Genomic DNA, 22,331 nt, shown 5'->3' with positions numbered 1-22,331 from the left:
TAGAAGGGTTAAAAATTCTATAGAAGGGTTAAAAGATAAAATAGAGGAAAACTCCAAGCGTTTAGAGGGTAAAAAGACCAAAAGAAGAAAAATATGAGAATAAAAGACATAAATGTCTAGGTCCTACATTCTGCTAACAGGAATTCCAGAAAGAGAGAAAAGAGAAAAGGAAGAGAAAGAAGAGGAAACTATCAAAAAATAATAGAACTGTCCACGAGCTAAAGAAAAAGCAATACTACTCAAAATCGAGGTATCCTGGGTGCTGAGCAGAAGGCATATAGATATAGGTGATATAGATATGTAAGTATAAACCATTGTGAAATTTTAGCACACCAGGTATAAAAACTTTTTTCAGGTCCTGAAAGCCTCTAAAACAAAGAAAAGTTTGCCACCTGTGAAGGAACATTGTCAACATCATCAGATGTTGAAAAAATAGGGCAATATCTTTAAAGATTTTACCCAGTGAACCTACTAAAGGTTAGGGTAAAATCGGTTCATTCCAGACATGCAAGGACTTGGAAATTATGAAATCATCATCCTTTAACTAGAAATAGCTATTAGAATTTGTTCATGTTTCCTGAACATTTGCTAATATTTTCAAAATCTCACAAGCCCTCTTTGCAGTCCCAGTATATGTAATAGAACATTTTCTTTAAATGTTTAACTGTCTTTCTTTGTTACTTTTTTAAACACTAAACTCTATTGTGTGCTAATCTCTCTGTTTTTCTCCACCTTTTGCTTAGAATTTCCCTTGTGCATTGTTTTAAAAAAAGTCTTGTCTTGTGGTTAATGATTTCATTCTTTATATTTTTATCTAAATTCTGTAACTTCCATAACTAATCAGATAACTTTTTAATAGTATATGAGAATGTATAAATAACAGCCATATAAAAGTCATACATTATTGAGGGGGGCCGTTCTTTCTATAAATATATGTTTTAACTTTGCCAATATGGGAACAGACTAAATCTTCTTCCCTCCCTCCCTCCTTCCCTCCCTCCCTCGCTTCCTTCCATCCTATTTATTTTGGGGGGGTGGGAGGATTAAAAATTTATGAATATATATATAGATATATATGTGTGTAATCATAAAACTTGCCATTTTAGCCATTTTTAAGTATAGAATTCAGTAGTAAAGTCACTTAATATTACATTAACAAGGTTGTGCAACCATCACTACTGTTTTCAAAAATTGTCATTACCTCAAACAGACTCTGTACCATGTAGTGGTAACTTCCCATTTCCCTTTCCCACAGCCCCTGGTAACCACTAATCCTTTCTGTCTCTATGAATTTGCTAAATCTTTCTTTTCTTTTCTTTTCTTTTAACAAACATCACCAACAGAGTTACATTTTTTTTTCTTTTTTCTTTTTTTAATTTATTGAGGTGACAGTTGTTAGTAAAGTTACATAGGTTTCAGGTGTACAATTCTGTAATACATCATCTATATCTCACACTGTGTGTTCGCCACCCAGAGTCAGTTCTCTTTCCATCACCATATATTAGACCCCATTTACCCTCTTCTAGAGCCCCCTCCCTCCTTAAATCTTTCTTTATTATGCAGTACTAAGAGGGGGAGATTAGATTTATTAAGTAAAATATCTCTTTACAATATATGGTATTTTGCTATCATTTTCTGTAGTATCTGTCCTTGTTATCAATTGCTGCATAACAAATTACCCCAAAACTTAATGTCTTCAAACAACATTAGTCATGTGTTCTTTCTTACGGTTTCTGTGGGTGAGGAATTCAACCAGGGTATAATGGAGACTACGTGTCTTTGCTCCACCATGACTGGGGCCTTGGCTAGACGACCCCAAGGTGGGGATCTGGAAACATCTGAAGGCTCATTCACTCTCACGTCGGGCACTTTATACTGGCTGGCACCTGGGGTCCTACTGCGGTTGTCAACTTGAACATCCACACTTGGTTTCTTCATGTGGCCTGGGCTTCCCCACAACATGGTGGCTAGGCTCTAAGGCAAGCATCCCAAGGCATAGAGAGAAAGAGAGGGATAGAATGCCAACAGTCAAATGGAAGCCCTGGTACCTTCAAGGACCTAGACTCAGAAGTCAGAGCATTCTGTTGATTGAGACAGTTACAAAGGTCCACCCAGGTTCAAGTGAGAAGAACATAGACCCCACCTCTAAATGTAAGTGTGTCAGTGTCACATTGTGAGACGAGCATGTGAAATGGGATCAACATCGGAGTGTCCATCTTTGGAAATGTAGTCTGTTACAATGTGTGTTCACCATGGTATTCAGGCCCTAGCAGGACTTGTCTAAAATTAACTCCCTGTCTAACCTTCACTGCTAGCTAATCAGTTGTGGAGATAGGTATCCTACTTTCTCTAATTAGGAGATTGAGATTTACATTGAAAAGAAGATTAAAAAAAAAAAAACACCAGGAGATAATGATGTAGCTGTTCTTAGAAAACAGAAACATATTTCTTGAAAACAAGCTAATGATTAAAATGTATCTGTTAAAGAAGCTGTTCTAATTAATGTTGAAAATGCTCCCTGATCAAGAAAAACATTTAAATATGAAAAACATTGTTTATGAACATCGTGTTTATAGTTTGGCATGAAAATATTTCTCTAGATTCTTGATTGCCCTGAAATATGAAGATACGCAGTCACCTCCCTGACATACCTCTAGGGCAGATAGTTTATGAATATTTTAATTACATAACTTCTTTTTCTATTTTTAATTAAAGTTTATTGGGCAGACAGTGGTTAGTAACGTTACATAGGCTTCAGGTGTACAATTCTGTAATACATCATCTCTATATCACATTGTGTGTTCACCACCCAGAGTCAGTTCTCCCTCCATCACCATATATTTGATCACATTTACCCTCATTACTACCCCCTGTGCCCCCTTTACCCTCTGGTAACCACTAAACTATGAGTTTTTGTTTCTTTGTTTGTCTTGTTCCTTTGTTGCTTTCATTTTTATATCCCACATATCAGTGAGATCATATGGTTCTCGACTTTTTCTGACTTATTCCGCTTAGCATAATAATCTCCAGATCCATCCATGTTGTCACAAATGGCACTATTTCATCTTTTCTTATGGCAAAATAGTATTCCATTGTGTATCTATACCACATCTTCTTTAGCCAACCATGTATTGAAGGATAATTATATAACTTCTATAGCCAAGTTACCTAACTTTGCTAAAGCTTTCATGTCCTCATCTGAAATATGGGAAGAATAATAGTACCTGCCTCACAGAGCTGCCATGAGGATTAAATGAGTTAATATACGTATGTAAAATGCTTGGCACATTGTAAGTGCACAGTGTCAGACAGAGGAGGTATATGCATGTGTTGGTGGAGTTCTGCATCGGTGTATATTTGGAGAATCATAGCGGAATTGAATTTATTTCCCAACAAGGTTTTCAAAAGATAAAAGATATGGTTAATGGAAACCGTTCGTTAGTTTGTTTCATTTAGGAAGAACATGTTAGATTGCTTCTTAACTTAATAACTGTTTGTTTTTCCTAGTTTGAAAAAGAAAAACAGCATGATATTCGATCATTCTTTTTACAAAAACCTAAGAAAAGTCCGTTGGTGACCTCCTGTGATGAATCAAAGATATTCCAGGAGAAAAATACTGTAGTGCCTGTGGACCCTGGAAAAAGATCTACAAGAGATACCATTGATTACGAAAACAATTCTGAACCTGAAGCTAAAAGATTGAAGTCCATCACCACGGATGAACGCTGCAGTCCCCTGCAGGAGAAACCAGCCTGGCCCAGGCCAACCACAGCTCTAGCCCAGGCATCCAGCCCACCCCTTCCTGAGAAGGGTTGGCAGTGTGATTTCTGCACCTATGTCAATAACCCTGCGTTACCCTACTGTGAAATGTGTGAGAATCCTCAAGGCAGTGCTGGTGAGTACACAGAGGGGGTTGGCGGTTGTGCCATCACATAACCTATGCTTTTAGAGACGACTGCTGTGATCAGGGTTTAGTGTGATTCGTCACTGACTTTAGCTTTTAAGCGAGAGTCAGAACTTCACATAGTGAAGTGAATTTATCCCCTTATGGAATGTGAAATGCTCCCAGCTCTGTCAAGAATGTATATCCTTCAGCGTCTGTGACATGGCATTAATTTGGCACAAATGGACATTTCTGATTAATGCCAGCAGGATGTGAATTCAGTAGGCAGGAATAGAAGCTCTGTTGCTATGGCAGCAAATATGCCTTATAGTCATAGACCTGCTGTTTTCTTTACTCTGTAGATAATGCTTGTTTTTAAAGAAATTAATAGATTATTTTTGTTCAAGTAACAATGTAATCCAGTATAGCTTCTTTGCCTACTAAAATATACACTGCGCCATGTTTCTTGCATGACGAATCATAAAAATTCCTCTATAGACCTTCTTTTAAGAGTCAATTTGATATGTTTTATAAGTTTTATTCTTTTCCAAAACATTTCATTTTAAAAAGTATAATTCATAAACATACTATACTTCAGAGTATGTTGTTATAGCAGAAGATGCCATTTTCTGATGTTTTCTTTTTGAAATGATTATTGTCTTAAGAAAAGAGATCATTAGTATTCCTTTTGTTTCCAATTCTCTAACTTTAGAGACCGTTTTTCACAGTCACTCAAAATACCAAGGTGACAGTTTGGGAAACTGGAAGAAATCATCTGATTTTATCAATTGTAGTAATTGTACACATCTACTTTTCTATCACATGTGAATTCTTCACAGTATTGACATTAACAAGACTCAGCTAAGATACAAGCTCTGATACTGCAGTGCCTGCCTGCCTTGCTTCTCTTTTAATTTTGATTTGAAAGAAAATGTAATCAGTAGCAGAGTCTTTCCTCTTTCAATTCTGAGTGTTCCTACCAAAACTGACAAGTCTGCCATCTGGGTGGTTATATTTGTAACGTGGACACCTGTTGTCTATGAACTAAATTGGAACCACAAGTTTATTCCATATACTCTCTCACAATTTGCATTATCTCATTCAATTTCCAACTGCTCCAGGCAATAAAAATCAAGTATCTCGTGACTACAAAATGATGTCAGTTCACATTAACTATATAAGTTGAGCGATTTAGCAACAAAAATTATAGTTTAATAGGGTTTTATAGTTTGGTATTTCCTGTTATACCAAGAGCAACAATGAAAGTTTCTAGAACCATGATTTAATAAGCAAACTTTCAAGCAACCGAAAGAAAAACAAAACACCTTTCGTGGTATGAAACAGTCTGATTAAAGAGGAATATACATTCTAAGTAAGAGTGCTATTACTGTATATAAAAGTTATGATTATTAGATTAATATTACTGCTGTTTGAAATAGTGATTTCCAACCTTTATTTGGATGCATTCCAAATGTATTAGAAAGCAGAATTAATTCTAATCCATCTTAATTTTTAAGTCAGTGCCTTCCATGTAGCACTTTGAGGAAATGCTAGAATCACAAAATGAAAAGAGCAATATTAGGCTATTACAGTCCTATAGAAGTTGCTAATGCAGGCTGTAATACATTAGGTAAAATTTAGTATAGTATACCATGAACACTGATATTTGTCAATATGTAACACTTCTCTTGTGCTTTGTTCTTAACATCTATAGTTTATACTTGACATCTTATAGCTCATATTCCTAGGCTTGTATCTCTCACTTGTATTCAAACAGGATATAATCAGTGGTGTATGTAACATTTCCACCTGGATGCCTAACCTGTCCAAAATGGAATTCTCGATTCACCACCAACACCCACATCTTCTCTTCTCCTGTCTTCCCTACATCATACTAAAAATGTAGGCAGCATCCTTGATTCCTTTCTCTCCTCTCACGTTTGATCCATCAAGTTCTGCTGGTGTAACCTCCAAAATATATGTTGAGTCTAGACACTTTATTCCTACCATCCCACTGGAAGCCGCCATTTTCTCTTTCTCAGACCTCAGTAGCCTCCCTGCTATTCCCCCTTGTGGCTCATCTCTGTACAGCAGCCAGAGTGAGTCATTAAAAACTTAGATCAACATATTCTTTTGCCTAAAACCCTCTAGTGGCTTCCGGTTACATTTAGAATCTAATCAAGAATCTAGACCCTGAGGCCAGGATTCCTAGATTCATGAACATCTCGGCTCAACTAGGATTCCTCCAAGAGCTTTGCCCTGCTGACTTTTGCTCCCCCTGCCCCATGCCCTCACTCACAAAACCCTGGCTTATTCTCTTGATCTGAAAAGACCTTATTTAATTTGTTTGTTTGTTTGTTTGTTTGTTTACCTGTTTCTTATCTATCTCTACCACTTAGAATAGAATCTCCAGAAAGCAGGGACTTACCTGTCTTTTTCTTTGCTTCCCCTCCAGCACTTAGAGTAATACCTGGCGTTTGGTGACTCCCAATAAATGTTTCCCAAGAATGAATAAACACTGTTGACTTTTTATTTTTAGAAGACCTAGCTGTACCTTTTTTTTTTTACTTTCCTTTTTAAACTGGGCTTAGAGTAAATAATGACTTTATCTAAATTTATGTGTAAATTACTTGTTTGATTTTTATAATTCTAGAATTAGATAGCCTCAACCATACCCAGGATAAAAACAAAAGTGAGAAAGGTGATTCTCAGAAAGACACTTCCCAAAAAGTGTGGACTACTAGTTCTGAAAAACAAGTCCTTGCACCATCAGAACCTGAACCATTGGCTGACAGCAAGAATGAAATAGCCAAAATTGAGGGGGAAGACGCACTCACAGCCCAGCCAGATGATGGTAAGTCTTGCTCCCATTCCCAGTGTTCAGATAATTAGCTTGCGCTTAGACACATAATAGGGTAAGTAGATCTGTGCCGAGTACCTGGTCTGGCTTCCTTATAGGCCCATTTAGATGACAAATAGCGGCCATCCCTAACCACCTACGTAAACAACAGGTGTCTGGAAGAGCGGAGCTGTTGGCGTTCAGACGTCTGACAGAACAGAACCAGTACGTAGCAGTACTGCTGCCCACGCCTGCGGCCCAGCCCCATCCAGGCCTGGCCCATTCACACAGTGTGAGGATGGGTTGTTTGGATATTTGGGATGTTCTTTTGGACGAAATAGTAAGACCGACAGATTATTAACAGCCAATTAGCAGACCATTAATCCTTTACACATGAATTTCTTTTCAATGTCTACAATTAATTGGTATGGTTTAAATTTAAGGTTTTGGGTTGTTTTTTTTTAAGAAAATGTTTTAAGGAACATAAGACTATATGAATCAAATTTTTTGTTACGTATATAAATGTTGAAAAAATATGTTGCACACCTAAGATTAATATAATATTGTATGTTAATTATACTTTAATTTTTAAAAAGGCTATATGAATCATGACTGCACTTGGAGCCAACCATGTAGTGTTTCGGATTTATTTACTTTTTGGTTGATTCTGTTCCTTAATTATAGCTGTGATGGTTGGCAAAAACCAGCCTGTATGTCCTACATCACTATCTTCATGGGCCAGCTGGTAAGAGGTTGCAAGGACTTTGGGGCTGTTTTCTTCCTTACTCAGTTGGTGACCATAGTAACCCACAGAGTGATGCTCTCATGATAACATCCCAGACATCATAGGGATGGACTGCTGAAGTTTTTCTTCTAAATTGGTTGGTTTTAAACACAGATAGAATTTGGAGTCGGAGCCATAGCTTTAAAATACAGTGTTCCTTGAAGACTGTCTGAGCTGAGGGCCTCCTTTTTCTTCCCGCAGCCTTCCTTCCCTCTGATTCCTCAAGGTCTTCCCAACGAATGTCTTGGAACGGATCCTGTTTAGGTCTGTTCGTTTTAATGGCCTTTAAGTAGACAGTTCAGACTCAGGTGGGGGGTACGTACGTCTGTAGTTTCCTTGTTCCTGCTGTGACAGTCCCTCAAGTGCTGATAAAGCTCTTGTAGGAGAGCAGACAGCTCAGTACACTAAGTCAGACTTGGAACCAACAGCTGGCAATTGTCATCAACTGGGTGACGAGTCTCTTTATCTATGGCAAAAATACTGTCTGGTTAGTTGTAAATTAGTCCCTTGATCAAGACATACATTAGCTTCACTTACATATACTTTTCAAAAATCATTGCACTTTTAGAAATTCTATTCCACCAGTGAAATCTGCGTAGGCCTCATCCACTCCAGACAATGCCGGCATTGCCTGTGTACCTGTGTATTCGTTCTTCCTTTTTTCGACTGCTCAGATCACTGGGCTGAGAACTGCACACAAGCTTCACATCTCCCACTAACGTAGATTTCCATGGAAAACAACAGAATGAAGACAGAGGAGGCACACTATGTTAAAATATTTATTCTACCAGCCTGTGCTCTTTTAGAATTAAAGTGGTGTGTACTATGCTGGAACTGTAGTTTTGGAATTCTGGAAGGATGGCTGTATCTTTAAAAGATGTCATTTGTACTCTCGAACCATTAAATTATACTTCATGGAAACAACGAGGAGAGAAATGTGTTCCCCCATATAGCTACTACCTGCCAAGAATATCAACTGGTTTGGAATTGTCCCTGTGATGCTTTTTATCAAAGAATAACTGCTGATCTTTATGCATTAGTGCATTAGCCATCATTCTTCAAACCTGAAGACACAGTGATTATGAGATGCACTTATTTTATGTACATTAAGAAAGAGGAAAATTCTGCCAATTAAAATAGGACACAATATATGATAGCCCAGAACAGGTCATACCACCCTCTGGTGCTCTGCCATTCTTTCATGTGTTCTGAGGGGTTTGGCATTTTCTTCTGCCTTCAGTGGCTTTGCTTGGCATGTAACAGGCAACCCTTTTGCATATCTCAGTATCCAAATGTAAGACAGCTCCCTTTATGTGCAGAGGTCTCCTTTTCTTAGGTCCCACGAAGCACTTGGTTATTCCTTTGCAAGAATCTAAACAATGTTGTTATTCCCCCAATGATACATATTTGTTTCTTTAATATCAAATTTGTGCTCTCCAGCTCTGTATCCAAGTTTGTTTATTTTTATTTATTTTTTTGGTATACATGATAACTTTGCATTTCAATACCAAATCATAGTGAAACATTTTGAAGACATGTTAGAGATAATTGAACTCAACACATGCAGTAACAACAATACACAAACCTCAAGTGTACTGTTGCAGTAACAACAGAACTGGAGTATGACTAAACTCATGCACGGTCTGGCAACGACAACTACTTCACAACTGCCACCTGGCCAAAAACGATTTTAAAATGCCACAGTTATTAACTATAAGACATGCCAATTTCAGAGATGTTAAAGTGTGGGGATAGTGTATGTTTTTTTTGAATTTGTAAAATATGGAAATAACCCACAAACCAAGTTTGTAAAATAACCAGTGTCTTGATTAGAAAAATAAAAATACGATGACGTTGCCAAGTAGAATGGCAAACAAATCATAGATGTCTAGATTTGGGGGAATACTTTAAAAGGGCACTGACTGAGCCACTGGGGCAGGGGTGAGGAACCCAGACTTTGGAGCCAGATTACTGGGCATAAGTCCTCTTATTAACGGTGTGGCCTTGGGTGAGTTAATATGCCTCAGTTTCCTCCTCTGTATAATGCACTACTTAATTTTGAGAGGTGTTAATATATGTACTTAGACCAGTGTCTGGCACAGTGGAAGTACTTGGTAAGTACTTGGTAACTATAATTATTACTTTGAGCTGCGATGATAATCCTATCTTTCCTGCAAATATATATTGGTCAGTGGAACTGAGAAAGGAGTAAATAGATTATCATAAAAAAGCTCGTCTACTCGTTTCCTTTTGTGAATGGGAGGCAGCAAGCAATAGGGAATCGGGCAGGTAATGGCCCCGACATAGGTATTTCTGCTGCTGATCAGAACGGTGCTCAGTCAGTCACACCTTAAATCTGCTCTTGCCAAAGTTGAGAGTCTAGGCTCCTTAACTCTTGGTGGCAGGATATTGTCTTTTATACCTACCTTTTATCTTTTCAGCTAATTCTAAATTTGTTTCTTTTTGGGGGGGCTAGGGGGTTAGCAAAAGTGCAAAGCAGCTGGCACCCGTTTAAACCAATGTGCTCCTAGATGGCCTCCCATGATAATTTTATTTCAAGCCCAGACACATGTTCTTTGTCAAGTATGTTGATATACCACAGGTGCCAAAAAAATGTATACACATGACTTGTATTCATCTTTTGTTATCGGTATGTATTGATACACCATTTTAATACAGTGTTTTCCTTTTGTAAAATGTGTATACATTTTTGGTATTTGGTAGAGCTGTTTCATCATTCCAGCCCACAGAAAATTAAAATAAGCTATTCTGGACAGAGCAGCCTTCAGGTTCTCTTTTATCCTCTTTATTAGAACAGTTGGAGAGTTCGGACACGCTGCCAGTGTATGATACCTTAATGTTTCGTGCGAGTAAGAATACTGACCGGATTCACCTCTACACTCAGGTAAGCATCACGTAGATTCCGTAGCTTGACACATGCACAGGCTGCCTTTATCCATGTCTCAGCAGAGATGTGTAATTTTGTTACCAAGGACTTCAGCATCCAGTTCCTTTTCTCCCTAAAGCTAATTCTCACATTCCTACATTAAACCAAAGAGAGGCAAACCGGCATAGACTCCAGGGCCAGAGTGGCTTGGCTCAGATCTGTCACGAACTGTGGAATCTTGGACACCGTACCTAACTGCTCAGTGCCTCAGTTTCCTCAGCTGTAAAATGGGGAGAGGAGTTGTTGCCCGGTTAAAAGGAGCTAATTCCTGGAAAGCATTTAGCACAGTACTTGATGACTGCTGACTAAATCTGAGCTTCTGCACTGACACTTGTAGTAGCCTCCTGTCCATCACATGTGTTAAACTTATGAAGATTTAATGATGAAATTGCTCAGATCCCTGCCAGAGCCCAGGTTAGCAGTGCTCAAATGTTTTAGTGTCGGGACTCTTTGCACTCCTAGAACTTGGTGAGGACCCCAACGATCTTTTGTATATGTGGGTCTACTGACATTTACTGTATTTGAAATTAGAATGGAAACACTTAAAGCTATTCATTTATTAATTTAAGAGTAGCACTAATATAAATCTACATATTTATTGCAATTGCATATTTTTATGAAAAATAATTATGTTTTCCAAAACATATAAATAATATTTAGTAAATATTTACATTTTTAGCAGTTTTCTCTAAAGTCTTAATAAAAGACAGTGGGATTCTCAGATCTACCTGTGCATGGAAAACTTCACTGTACAGTCGTGACAGAATGACAGTGAAAAAGGCAAATAATGTCTTGATGTCATTACAGAAACACTTTGTGGATCCCCTGAAAGAATCTCAGGAACCATTTGAAAATCTTTGGCCTAGGTAAACTAGTTTGACTATTAGAGGAAAAATTTGCTGAGATTATGAATACTTTTGTTTGGTCTCTAGTTTCAGAATTCTAGTCTTTATAATAAAACAATATTTGTAACTTTTTAGACACTTGGGCCATCCTATTGAAAGAATACCTTTTAAAAATAATGTGTTGGAGCTGCCCAAACTCAGTTACATGTTTTCTACTCCACCAAATATAGATATAAATAGATGGTGTGCCGTGTAATAATTTTCAGTTCTAACCGAAGATTGGAAGAGATTGCTAGAAGATTAAGAGACGGCTAGGGTCATGAATACAGAGTCCCCAACCAGCCTCTGTCACGGGACCACAGCCTGGGGGGCACACCCAGGAGCCAGGCAGTCACCAGTGCTGCTGTTATGGCTTGGACCCCCACCCCCCACCCCCACTACCACCCCCACCTGTGTGGACTTTCTAGACGTGGGACGAGCGCTCTGCTTATCTAGAGGCAGATCAAAGTGCCGCAACCCCTCAGCACTGCTGCGGGGAGAGGGCGCCAGGCTGTGCTTCTCAGACTGTCACATGAGAGGAACTGAACTGGTCTCCAGGTGGGCCTGACAGTCGGGAAGCCCGAGGTCGGGCACCAGGCGGGGCACAGCATGGGAATTCGGCAGCCCTTAAACTCTAAACTTTTTAATCTGTGCAGTGAAAGCTCTGTATCCTGAGTCATCTCATTCGTGTTTCTCCCATTGGGTAGAGACAGGAGAAAAACCGCAAATGCCTAGTAGAGGGTAGAGTGTGCCGACTGCCAGGACGTATATAGTGACAGGCTCGCTGACCCCTGTCCTGGCTCTGCCACCCAGCCTGTGTCGCATGGGCCACCTCACATTGTCGCATCTCTCCTAATAGTTTCGAATGCATTTTCATCACTAGTCTAAATGCTCACATGTCCCTTTCCCACAAAATATTATTCAATTAATTTTCTAAACACGAGACACTAAGCAGATGAAGTGTTAGCAGGTCTTTTCACAGCTACTGTAATAGTTGAAATGAAATCTTTCCTTTTTACCTTAGAAGAAGTGAAGTAAAATTTTGAAGTAGACATTTGGGTCAAAGCCCAGTTCACTGCCAAAAAGACCACCCCTTAATAGGAAGAGCAGTAACAGATATTGAACATTCTATGTTGTATTAACTGTATAACTCTAAAGAACTGTCATTTCAGCTAGCATCCAAGTCTAATTCAGAGTTTACAATAACAATTATATGCTTTTCTCTAAACTTTTAATCTACATATAATTTTTGTGTGTTTTTTTCCAAAGTGACTGTGGGAGCTGAAGTATTTCTTTTTAGCTGAGAGAATTAGAATATGGGTTCAGCTATTGCTACAATAGATTTTCATACACAGAGATTCTTCTTCCCTTTCATAAGAGAAATACTTCATGTTTAAACCTCGTGTTTAACTGACTATACCTCTCTGCATGCTATTTTTACCCTTAGCAGTGAATGCATTGGAGGCATTCAGAGGATGGGGGAGCCGCTGGGCCCCCCTCGTCCACTCAGCATCCTTTCAAGGGAGCTGGTGTGGGTGAAATCTTGTCTAAAATGTGCCACCTCAGTTTATCTTTTAGGAGACTGGGGATATTATGCCATAATCTAAGTCTTTACTTTAAATAATTACTGTGCCTACAGACAAAATGGATTAATAATGCCTTCCTAATCTATAATCAGGATGGAAACCAGCTGAACTGTAATTTCATTCCTTTGGATATAAAATTAGACCTTTGGGAAGATTTACCAGCAAGCTTTCAGCTGAAACAAAATCGCTCCCTGGTAAGAAGAGTCCTGTGAGTTTGTTTTGTTTTAAATTAAAATTTGTTGAGTAGTTTTAATGACCATTTTGAGTTTAATAAAAGCAGAGTATTTTGTGGCCTGTTGCAGAATCAAATCACTGGTTGCATTTTAATTGGTCCAGGGGGTGCCTGTGTATGAATTACCCCGGTGCTAAGAATATATGTAAAATCTGTTTTCTTGGCGAATGTCACACCTAGGCTTGCTGTTTCTGTGGAGAGAATCAGCCTCACATCATTTAATCTCTCATTCACAGGATTAGCAACTGTGACACTTGTATCTGACCCATTTTATCTGTGAAGGTTACGTTCTAACAATGACAAAGTCTGAGAGCAGGGATGACTCTGCATTCGCTGTCAGATGCACCAGCACAAAGGGAGGCCTCAGTTCTGACCTGTCGCCGATTTACCTTCACAGTAACGGAGGGTCAGCATGTGCAGGGGCTGAGCCAGCGTGCTGTGTACCACTTTCTACAAGAAAATGGGGATTACGTTCTTTCTATGTTTGAGTGGACCTCAGACATTGCCCGTGGGTTGGCAGCACCTGTGGGAAAGGAAAAGGTAGCTGTGGTATCATACAATCCTGATTCTCAGATGCCCAGAAAATAGCCAGTTATGTATAATTGACTAATAAGTAAGATGAATGGTACTCTAATAAAAATGTCCCCGGTTTATGGATGGCTATTTTGCTCTGATAACTGAAGTAGCGGGGTACAAGGTGACTCTCGGATGTTGCACTGTCACCACGGCAGGGCTTGCTGTTTCCAAGACCAGTTTTGCCTCGGCCACTGCTTCCAACACCAGGCCCCATTTGATCTCAGTGAACAAACACATCATGGCTGTTGGTCCGTATGTGCCTTAAGGACATGTCGCTGGGTGTCCTGAAATGTGCCTTTGGAGAGTCAGGATTGAACGAAGCCTCGGAAGAACGAGCCACAGACAGTTCACAATAAAGGTAGGAAAGTTGCATCAAACTGAAGAAAGCCTTAAACTGTGAAACTCAAAAGCCTATTTCGGGGGTATAATAAAATACCAGTTTTCTGATGTTACAAGTAGCCTTACTTTCAAAGGAAGATGACTGGTGAGCTGTGCACACTCTTTTCATTGTCTCATTTTCTGCCAGATTTTGAGGTTTGTTCGAGAATGGAACAGTCTAAGTGCCATGAAACAGAGGATAATCAGGAAAAGTGGGCAGCTGTTCTGCAGCCCGATTCTTGCTTTAGAAGAGGTCACAAAGCTACAAGCCAAACCAAACAGTACAAAAAGGTACGAGTTGTCTTTTCTTTTTTTATTTTGTATTTTATTACTTGTCATGGTTGTTTCTGGGGTCTGAGGCATTTTACATAACTAATAATGAAATCCTGATGGGTTGTTAAGAGAAAATTATACATAAAATGACTGTTTATTTGATAGCAGCATAATTAGATACTTTGTGAAGGTGATCAGATCTGCTGGAAGAGATTAGGTGGTCTGGATCTTGCTCGCCATGAGTCTCACTCACCTGGAGAGAGGCCAGTGTCACAAGCTGGTATGACCTGTGCCCTGTCAAGCATGGGACACTCATTAACACCAGCATGACATTTCCCTGTTAGGACAGCAGGACATATCTGTGGCCCTGTCAGCCCTGTGTGCCTGGGGCGTGCCATGCAGGGCAACTGCTTCTATTTGACACAAGTGGTGGGAGCTCAGTGTTATCATGTCCATAGTTGGAAACAAAATAAAAGGAAAGGATAAGTGTTCCATGTTTGTAACTCTTTTACCTTTATAATTATAGGTCGCTATCTTTTTTTTAATCTTTATTACATTTATTACTGGGGTGACAATGGCTAGTAAAATTATATAGGTTCCAAGTGTATAATTCTGTAATACATCATCTGTGTATTGTGTGCTCACCACCCGAGTCAGTTCTCTTCCCATCACCATTTGTTTGACCCCCTTTTCCCTCTTCTACCATCCGCCTCCCCCCTTACTCTCTGGTAACCACTAAACTGTTGTCTGTGTCTATGAATGTTTGCTGCTTTTTTGTCTTGTTTGTTGCTTTCAGTTTTATATCCCACATATGAATAAAGTCATATGGTTCTCGAATTTTTCTGTCTGACTTATTTTGCTTAGCACGATAATCTGAAGATCCATCCACGTTGTCGCAAATGGTACTATTTCATCTTACAGCCGAATAGTATTCCATTGTGTATATATACCTCATCTTTATCCAATCACCTATCAAAGGGCACTTCAGTTGTTTCCATGTCTTGACCACCGTGAATAATGCTGCAGTGAACATAGGGTACATACATCTTTACTGGTAAATGTTTTCAGATTTTTTGAGATACCCAGGAGAGGGATTGCTGGGTCGTATGGTAATTCTATTAATTTCTTGAGGAACCTCCACACTCTTTGCCATAGGGGCTGTTTGGCAATTCGTCTCTGAAAGACTGGAATGGCCTCAGAATAAAGACACTTAGATAATGATTTTTAGGAATTCCGCAAAAAGCAATGGCTAAATCTCCAACCAGATTATCTTCCAGTGACATCCACCAGTTTCACGCCCTGTCCAAGCTCAGAGCTTGCAGTCAGCTTTTGAGGAGCTCACTGTTCAATACGAATGGAAGGCAAGATCACCAGCCATTGTTTCAGTTCCTAAGTGAGCTCCCATTTGTCAGAGGAAAGTCTGATTCCCCTGGAGCCCTGTTGGGTTTAGGATGCCAAGTACTTATCCTCTAGCCACAGATGATCTCCAAAGCAGGTCGGCAACCTAGAGTCCAGCAGTGTTTTCATTGGTGTGGTCCACTTTCCAATACACGCTCCTCTCTTCTTGCAAAACTTGCCATCCCCATCCAGCAATTACTTAGTAGACACCCTCCTCCCTTCCTAATTTGTCAAAATTTGGATTTACCACAAGCCTTTTGAGAGTTGGTATACTTACATGAACTTCCTAGCAAATCTCAATGGAAACTTAAATACTGGTAACTCACAACTGTGTTTGAAAAGTTGTCAACCCCTCGATTTGGAGCCAATTGATCTGTTTCTAATGGTTTCCAAAAATCTGTCCTTAAACCTCTTGTAGGAAAGGTTATTTTTAGTTCTTAAATCTGTGAATAGATTTCTCAGCATCTTTTACTGAATTAGGTTTCTAAGCCTTTAAACATTGAATAATACCTAAGGCAAGGCTTAATATCCTCTTGCCCCTCAAAACTAGGAAGCTTTTGAGTTCCACTGAAATATTTCAGTGAAGTGCTTTTGTCAAGGGAATAAAATGGTTCAAGAAATGGGGGATGGGGACGTTTAAGAACTAAAAGGACAAATCAGAGAATTTTTAAAAAATTCACTGTGATTCTTTATTACTTTAAGAAAGACACACAGTAGAAATGCAAATATATGAAAAAAATAATCACCCTTATTCTTAAGAGGAGAAATGCAAATGTAAAGCTATAGTGAGATACCTATCACCATTAGCAGAGACATTTTTGACTGACATACCTCGTGCTAGTGAAAGGACGAGGATAAACAGGTACTCACTCATTGCTGGTGGACCTATATATTGGTACAAACCCAAAGCAATGTATCAAAATCTATCCAAATTTAAAGCAGCCAAGACTTTTGACCTGGCAATTCTTCTTCTGGGAATTTATTTTACATATCTTTATGATAACATTTATGACATCATTATGATATTTATGATAACATTGTGATAGCAGAGACTGGAACAACCAAAATGCCCATTTGTCAGAGGCTGGTTAGATATATTATGCCTAATACATCTAGAATAATGGAGTAACTTGCAACCATTAAGAATAGGGCAACTCTATGTGTACTAATATGGAAAGATCTCTGAGGTGTATATTTAGGTAAAAAGAGCAAGGTGAAGATTAGTGCTACCACTTGTTTTAAAAAGTAAGAAGTACAATGGGGAGTGGCTGCTAATGAGCACGGATTTCCCCTTGTAGCGATGAGAGTGCGCTGGAATTAGGTGGGGGTGATGATTGTACAACCTTGTGAATATACTAAAATGCACTGAATTATAAATTTTAAAGTGTTAAATGTAATGGTATGAGTTGTGTGTCAGTAAAAACAGAGAGATAAATAAAAAATAACACATATAGAAAAAATTATTTCTAAAAGGATGTGTTAAAAACTATCAACAAAGATAGCTTTGGGGGAGGTAAGAAGAAGGATGGGAATGGAAGGAGCCTTATTTTTCACCATATACATTAGTGCATGCCTTTTGAATTTTGAAATATGTGCATGTATCACCTAATCAAAAAATTAATAAAATAGTTTATAACAAGAAAATCTGTTAATTATTAAATCTACGTTAACAACAAAAAAGAACATTTCTAAAATTTTACCTACAATTGCACAATTCCATGTGATGTAACTTTAATTTTATTGTCAAGCTACCAGATGAAGAAGTACTCAAAAATGTGAAGAAATTCATGTTTAAATTAAAAAAAAAAAAAAAAAGACTACAATAGGTATAAACTACCAGAGAAACTGGGCCACGCTAATTAGAAGGAATTAATTGGGTAATTGCATTTCACCTCCTTAAATTCCCCTGTCACCTTTAACTGGAATAACTTTCCTCTTTCTTCCCCATCCCTAAACCATTGTGTGGTATTGAGAGTGTTGTGTAATAAGGTTCTGAATCCCACATCAAGAGTGGCTTTACCTCAGTGGAAGATTCCGAAAACCCCGTATGGGCTGATAATAATGGAAACAACCTTGAGATTATAGAAGAGGTAGTTGATCTTATTTAACTAAAAAGAGAATCACTTCACCCAAAATGCTGATACACTGTTAGAACTGATGAAGGTGATTTGAGGAACCTTGAGGAGAAGGCCTAGCGGGAGGTGAAAATGCAGTTAGAGATTTTCTGCACAGCTTGGCAGGCTGTTTACTTCAGTCTGTCAGTTGTGCACGTATTTCATCATCTCTATTCCTACACCCACTCCTTTTTGTCCCTACGTGAAAATTGGTCCAAAGGATACTGAATGACTCTTCAATTTGTTAGAAAAATAAATCTTGAGAAAACTGATATGGAAGAAAGAGATGTGTTTCCCGCACGCGGAGACCAATGTAAAGCGAGACAATTTCATTCCCTAACTTTAGTATGGGCACAGTGAGTAGATCTGTATCTTGCTTTTTCTCCTATTGCTTTTGCAAGGAGCAATGTGAACGTGAACTAGAGAAACTCGTACGAGAGAGAGAGGAAATCTACTTAAACATGTCATTGTTTTAGATACATAACCAAAGAAGACGTGGCTCTGGCCTCAATGGAGAAGGTGAAGAATGATGGGGGCCATGTCCGCCTGCTCACAAAGGAGGCCCGGCCACGGGATGCTTCTGCAAAGTAAGGTTTCAGTTGCTAGTAACACTAAAGACTATTCCTTTAAAGTTACATATTTGCTTTTGTAATAATACCTCACCTTTGTGTGGCCACTTTACAGGGTATTAGGGGCTTTCATGATAGAGGAGCTCTTCAGTCTCCTAGCAACCCTGGGAGGCACATGATGTCTCCACCTTAGAAATTAGAGACGAAGGAGGCCCCTGAGACCAGGTGGACCAAGTGGCCTGTCCCACGCTAAGCTGCTAGGAGACCTGAAGTCACGTATAAGCTCTGCCTCCTTCTAGCATAAGGTTTTCTTTTAACACTTCTAACAAGCAGCCACAGAAAATAGACGAAGCAGTTGTAATTCACATGCAGGACTTTTCAGCGTACTTGAGTAATGTACCTTTTCCTGTTATTCTAACAAGTTTAGCCCATGGCCTGTCATGTTTCATTTCTAATTTGAATGCAACCAAACTCTGGGTTTACTTGTAGGAGGCACTTATTTAGCAAGTCTCCTGTTCTAATTCCTATCAACACTGGTAGCTGCTTGGCTCTGTCACTGTGTGACTCTGTTTCCTGGAGCCCAGCAGAGCCCGAAAGAGAGTGTTCATGAAAGCACTGGTAATGGCCTCTCTGTCCTAACAAGGTGTGTCACCCGACACATTTAGAGAGCCCAGTAGCCACTAACTTTAATTGGGGTTTCACAGTAGCCTATCCTTTCCCAGTGTGAAGAAGCACTTCTCTAACTTCTCCAGATGTTTCAAACTCTGATTGTTTAACTTCAAGATATCTAAATGCAGGTTAATTTTTTTAACACCCCATCCTTTCCTGTTTTTGGCACGGAGTATAGAGTGCTGACTATAGCTATTTCATTTCCACACAGAATCTGTGGGTCCTATGTTTACTGTTTATCAGTAAGGAACTTTGAAGACCTTTATATGAAGTAATGACTATTTAGACTAGTGTAAGTGTTCATTAGTAATCTATTCAATGTTTTGTTCAATTCCAGACAGTTTCTTGAAGATGGAGCCTGTGTTCCATTTCTAGATCCCTGTGTAGCCCAAGCGGACGTCACTGTGAAGCCTTCTCTCCCCAAAGGCTATTTGCAAGCTGTGGATAATGAAGGAAATCCACTCTGCCTTCACTGTCAGCAGCCCACTTGCCAAACTAAGCAAGAGTGTAAAGCGAACGCTTGGGATTCACGGTTTTGTTCTCTGAAATGTCAGGAGGAATTTTGGATTCGTTCTAGTAACAGTTACCTGCGAGCCAAAGTATTTGAAACTGAACATGGTGTATGTCAGCTATGTAATCTGAATGCACAAGAACTCTTTCTACGGCTGAGAGATGCTCCTAAAAGTCAGCGGAAGAATCTTCTGGATATTACCTGGACCTCAAAGCTCCCTTTAGAACAGGTAAATTGTAATCGTATGACACATAAAAGGCAGCATTGTACTGAGTGATGAATACTGACTCACTTTCCTTTTTCTTTCATTTTTTTAATATAGGAATATTTGAATATATATAAGAACAAAAGCAGAGCAAATAATGAATCTCTATGCCCATCACCCAACTTTAACAGTTATCAACATTTTGCCTTCATTTTCGTCTGTCCCTTACCTCAATTCATTTTTTTTCCTTGGAATTATTTTTAAAGCAAATTTCAGACATTTCATTTCAACCTTAAATACTTTCATTATGTGTCTCTCACTGATAAAGACTCCCTCCCTCCCTCCCCTCTTTCCTTTCTCCCTCCCTCTCTTCCTCTTTCTTTCTGCCTGCCTTTGAAATATAATCCCGTACCCCACTACCATTATCACACCTAACACAATTATAATTCCTTAATTGTAATAAGTCCATGTTTGACTTCCCAGATTGCCTCGAAAATGTCTTTTTGCAGTTGCTTTGTTCAAATTAGGATCAAAATATGACCCACACATTGCATTTAGTCATTGTGACTCTTACGCTGCCTTTAATATGTATTTTTTTTTTTTTAACACCATTGATTGTTGAAGAAACTAGATAATTTGCCTGTAGGATTTCCCACGTTCTGGATTTGTTTTCTTGTATCCTCATGCTATTATCTGATACTGTTTCTCTATCCCCCTGATTTCCAGAATAATGGTTATAAGATATAGAAGCTTAATCAGATTCTGATTAAATTATTTGGGGAAGAGATCTTAACAGATGATACACTGCATCAGGAAGCACTATGGTCTGGTTCCACTTTTCATGATGTTAATATTGAATGACGAGGCAAACAACCCTCAAAATATAGTTCATTACAATGAGAAGGAAACATATATATTCATCCTGTTGTAAAATTTAATTTTAGCAGAGCAATTTATGACAAAATATTATTCTTAGGACACTGTCATCAATATTCACTTTGATTTCTAAAATGCAATTGGATTTCTAATGTTGTGATCTAATCAGTTCTAAATTTCAAACTAGAGCAAAACGTGTAATTTTATAGTGTGCTGCATTTTTAAAAATCACTCCTGAGCTACTCTCTGCCCACTAAAATATTAGATGAATTCCTCCCAGTTAGTCAAATCACATATTTTAATTTACCTGGTTTTGCAGAATGATGACAGAATTAATAAGCATTTCTATAAAGATGAATTAGCATGACTTTAAGGACCAGGGAACTACACTATTTCCCTGGTGATATCCAGAGTTCCTGAAATATCCTTTGTTCTAATTGGTGAGGGACATATTGCACCCATCCCAGTGGTGTCAGCCAGACTCCGGTTATCATCCCCTGCCTCAGTGTGGAGGCTTCCAGAAGACACACAGTGAAAGGACTCAAGGCCATCTTGAAAGCAGGAATGCAGAAATAACGTAGTAACACCTAGTAACGTAGTAATATAGTAACCGAAAGTGTCAGAGGGTAAAGAGCACCACAGAGCTCATGTTTGGGAGGACCAGTCAGAGAGGGAGCTACCCTTTCAAGAGGAGAATTTAGGATGTTGAAGCCTTGCCCCAAGTGATTCGCCAGAGAATTACTAAGAAGAATCAAGCAATACCTTCTGGACCATAGAGTCTGTCAGAGTAGAGACTGTTCCAAGCAAAAGAATTGGTTGCAAAAGGCGGAACCAAAATGGATTTTTTTCCCTAAGAAGGTGCCATTTGCTTGATGCACAAAACTGTTCTTTGGAGTTGCTCCGAGCAGTGCCAGCCACAGCCAGAAAGCTTCCTGCTCCAGCTTGCTGCCACCTAGGGCTCCTCTCAAGCTGGGTACTGCTGATCAGGTCGCTGTGCCTTCACAGGTCTGACAAGCTTCCATAAAAGTGGTTTCGAACTACGACACAGGCTTCCATGGCTGGCAGCCTGGAGCCTGGTTAGCATTTCTTCCTTGTCCGAGACCAAGGAAATGCAAACAACCTTCACATTCATCTTGGTGCTATTTAAACAACGGCACTGCTATGCTGTGAGCTGGTTTTATTACCTTAGGTAAAAGGTTCAAATAATCCCATTTCAATGTGGGTCATCAGTGGTTGAATATTGTGTGTGTGTGTGTGTGTGTGCTGTCCTACATCGTGCCTACTTTAAATGGACATCTTTGTTTATTCAAAATATGTAAGTTACAGAGGTTCGTTCTAGAAATTTCATACCAGTTCGTGTAACTTGGGAGGTTCCCAGGTAAATAGCATAAAAGTTCCAGGTAATAGCTATTAATATTAAACTGTCATTGGGATAGTAACGAATGCCTAAAGGTCAACAGTTAAAGATTGTTAAAGTCAGTAATATTCAGAAGTTTAAAATTTTTAATCTGTTCTTATTCTTTTCTCAGTTTTGTTTTAGTGGCTGTATCAACTAACTCAAAAGTGCAGAAGCAACTGATTTTTCCCAATCTGTCGGGAGTCCTGGT

The 22,331-nt window shown here is 39.0% G+C and overlaps 1 protein-coding gene and 1 long non-coding RNA gene across 4 annotated transcripts in view; one reads left to right on the top strand and one right to left on the bottom strand.

Annotated features, from left to right (window-relative positions):
• LOC141572205 (uncharacterized) overlaps nucleotides 1-22,331 on the bottom strand; it is a 67,292-nt gene that overhangs the window by 24,764 nt on the left and 20,197 nt on the right. Inside the window, exon 3 of one of the 2 annotated variants that reach the window (XR_012497439.1) lies at nucleotides 13,126-13,678. The exons of the other annotated variant lie outside the window; for it this stretch is intronic. This is a non-coding gene — a long non-coding RNA (uncharacterized LOC141572205). Of the gene's footprint in view, nucleotides 1-13,125; nucleotides 13,679-22,331 lie in introns of those variants that run through there. 2 annotated transcript variants of the gene reach the window in all.
• The window catches only part of LOC109447120 (DNA annealing helicase and endonuclease ZRANB3), a 47,608-nt gene that overhangs the window by 21,964 nt on the left and 3,313 nt on the right, over nucleotides 1-22,331 (top strand). Inside the window, exons 5-11 of one of the 2 annotated variants that reach the window (XM_074335592.1) lie at nucleotides 3,508-3,895; nucleotides 6,537-6,737; nucleotides 10,320-10,411; nucleotides 13,016-13,117; nucleotides 14,258-14,400; nucleotides 18,371-18,481; nucleotides 19,470-19,872. In XM_074335592.1, coding sequence (XP_074191693.1) covers nucleotides 3,508-3,895; nucleotides 6,537-6,737; nucleotides 10,320-10,411; nucleotides 13,016-13,117; nucleotides 14,258-14,400; nucleotides 18,371-18,481; nucleotides 19,470-19,872 — 1,440 coding nt within the window. Of the gene's footprint in view, nucleotides 1-3,507; nucleotides 3,896-6,536; nucleotides 6,738-10,319; nucleotides 10,412-12,976; nucleotides 13,118-14,257; nucleotides 14,401-18,370; nucleotides 18,482-19,469; nucleotides 19,873-22,331 lie in introns of both variants that reach the window. The other variant, XM_074335589.1, reaches the window with a different exon arrangement.

Source organism: Rhinolophus sinicus, linkage group LG01 (assembly GCF_036562045.2).
Source record: "Rhinolophus sinicus isolate RSC01 linkage group LG01, ASM3656204v1, whole genome shotgun sequence".
Lineage (NCBI taxonomy): Eukaryota > Metazoa > Chordata > Mammalia > Chiroptera > Rhinolophidae > Rhinolophus > Rhinolophus sinicus.
Note: the sequence above shows the minus strand (reverse complement) of the source record. Positions and strands in the feature narration are given on the sequence as shown.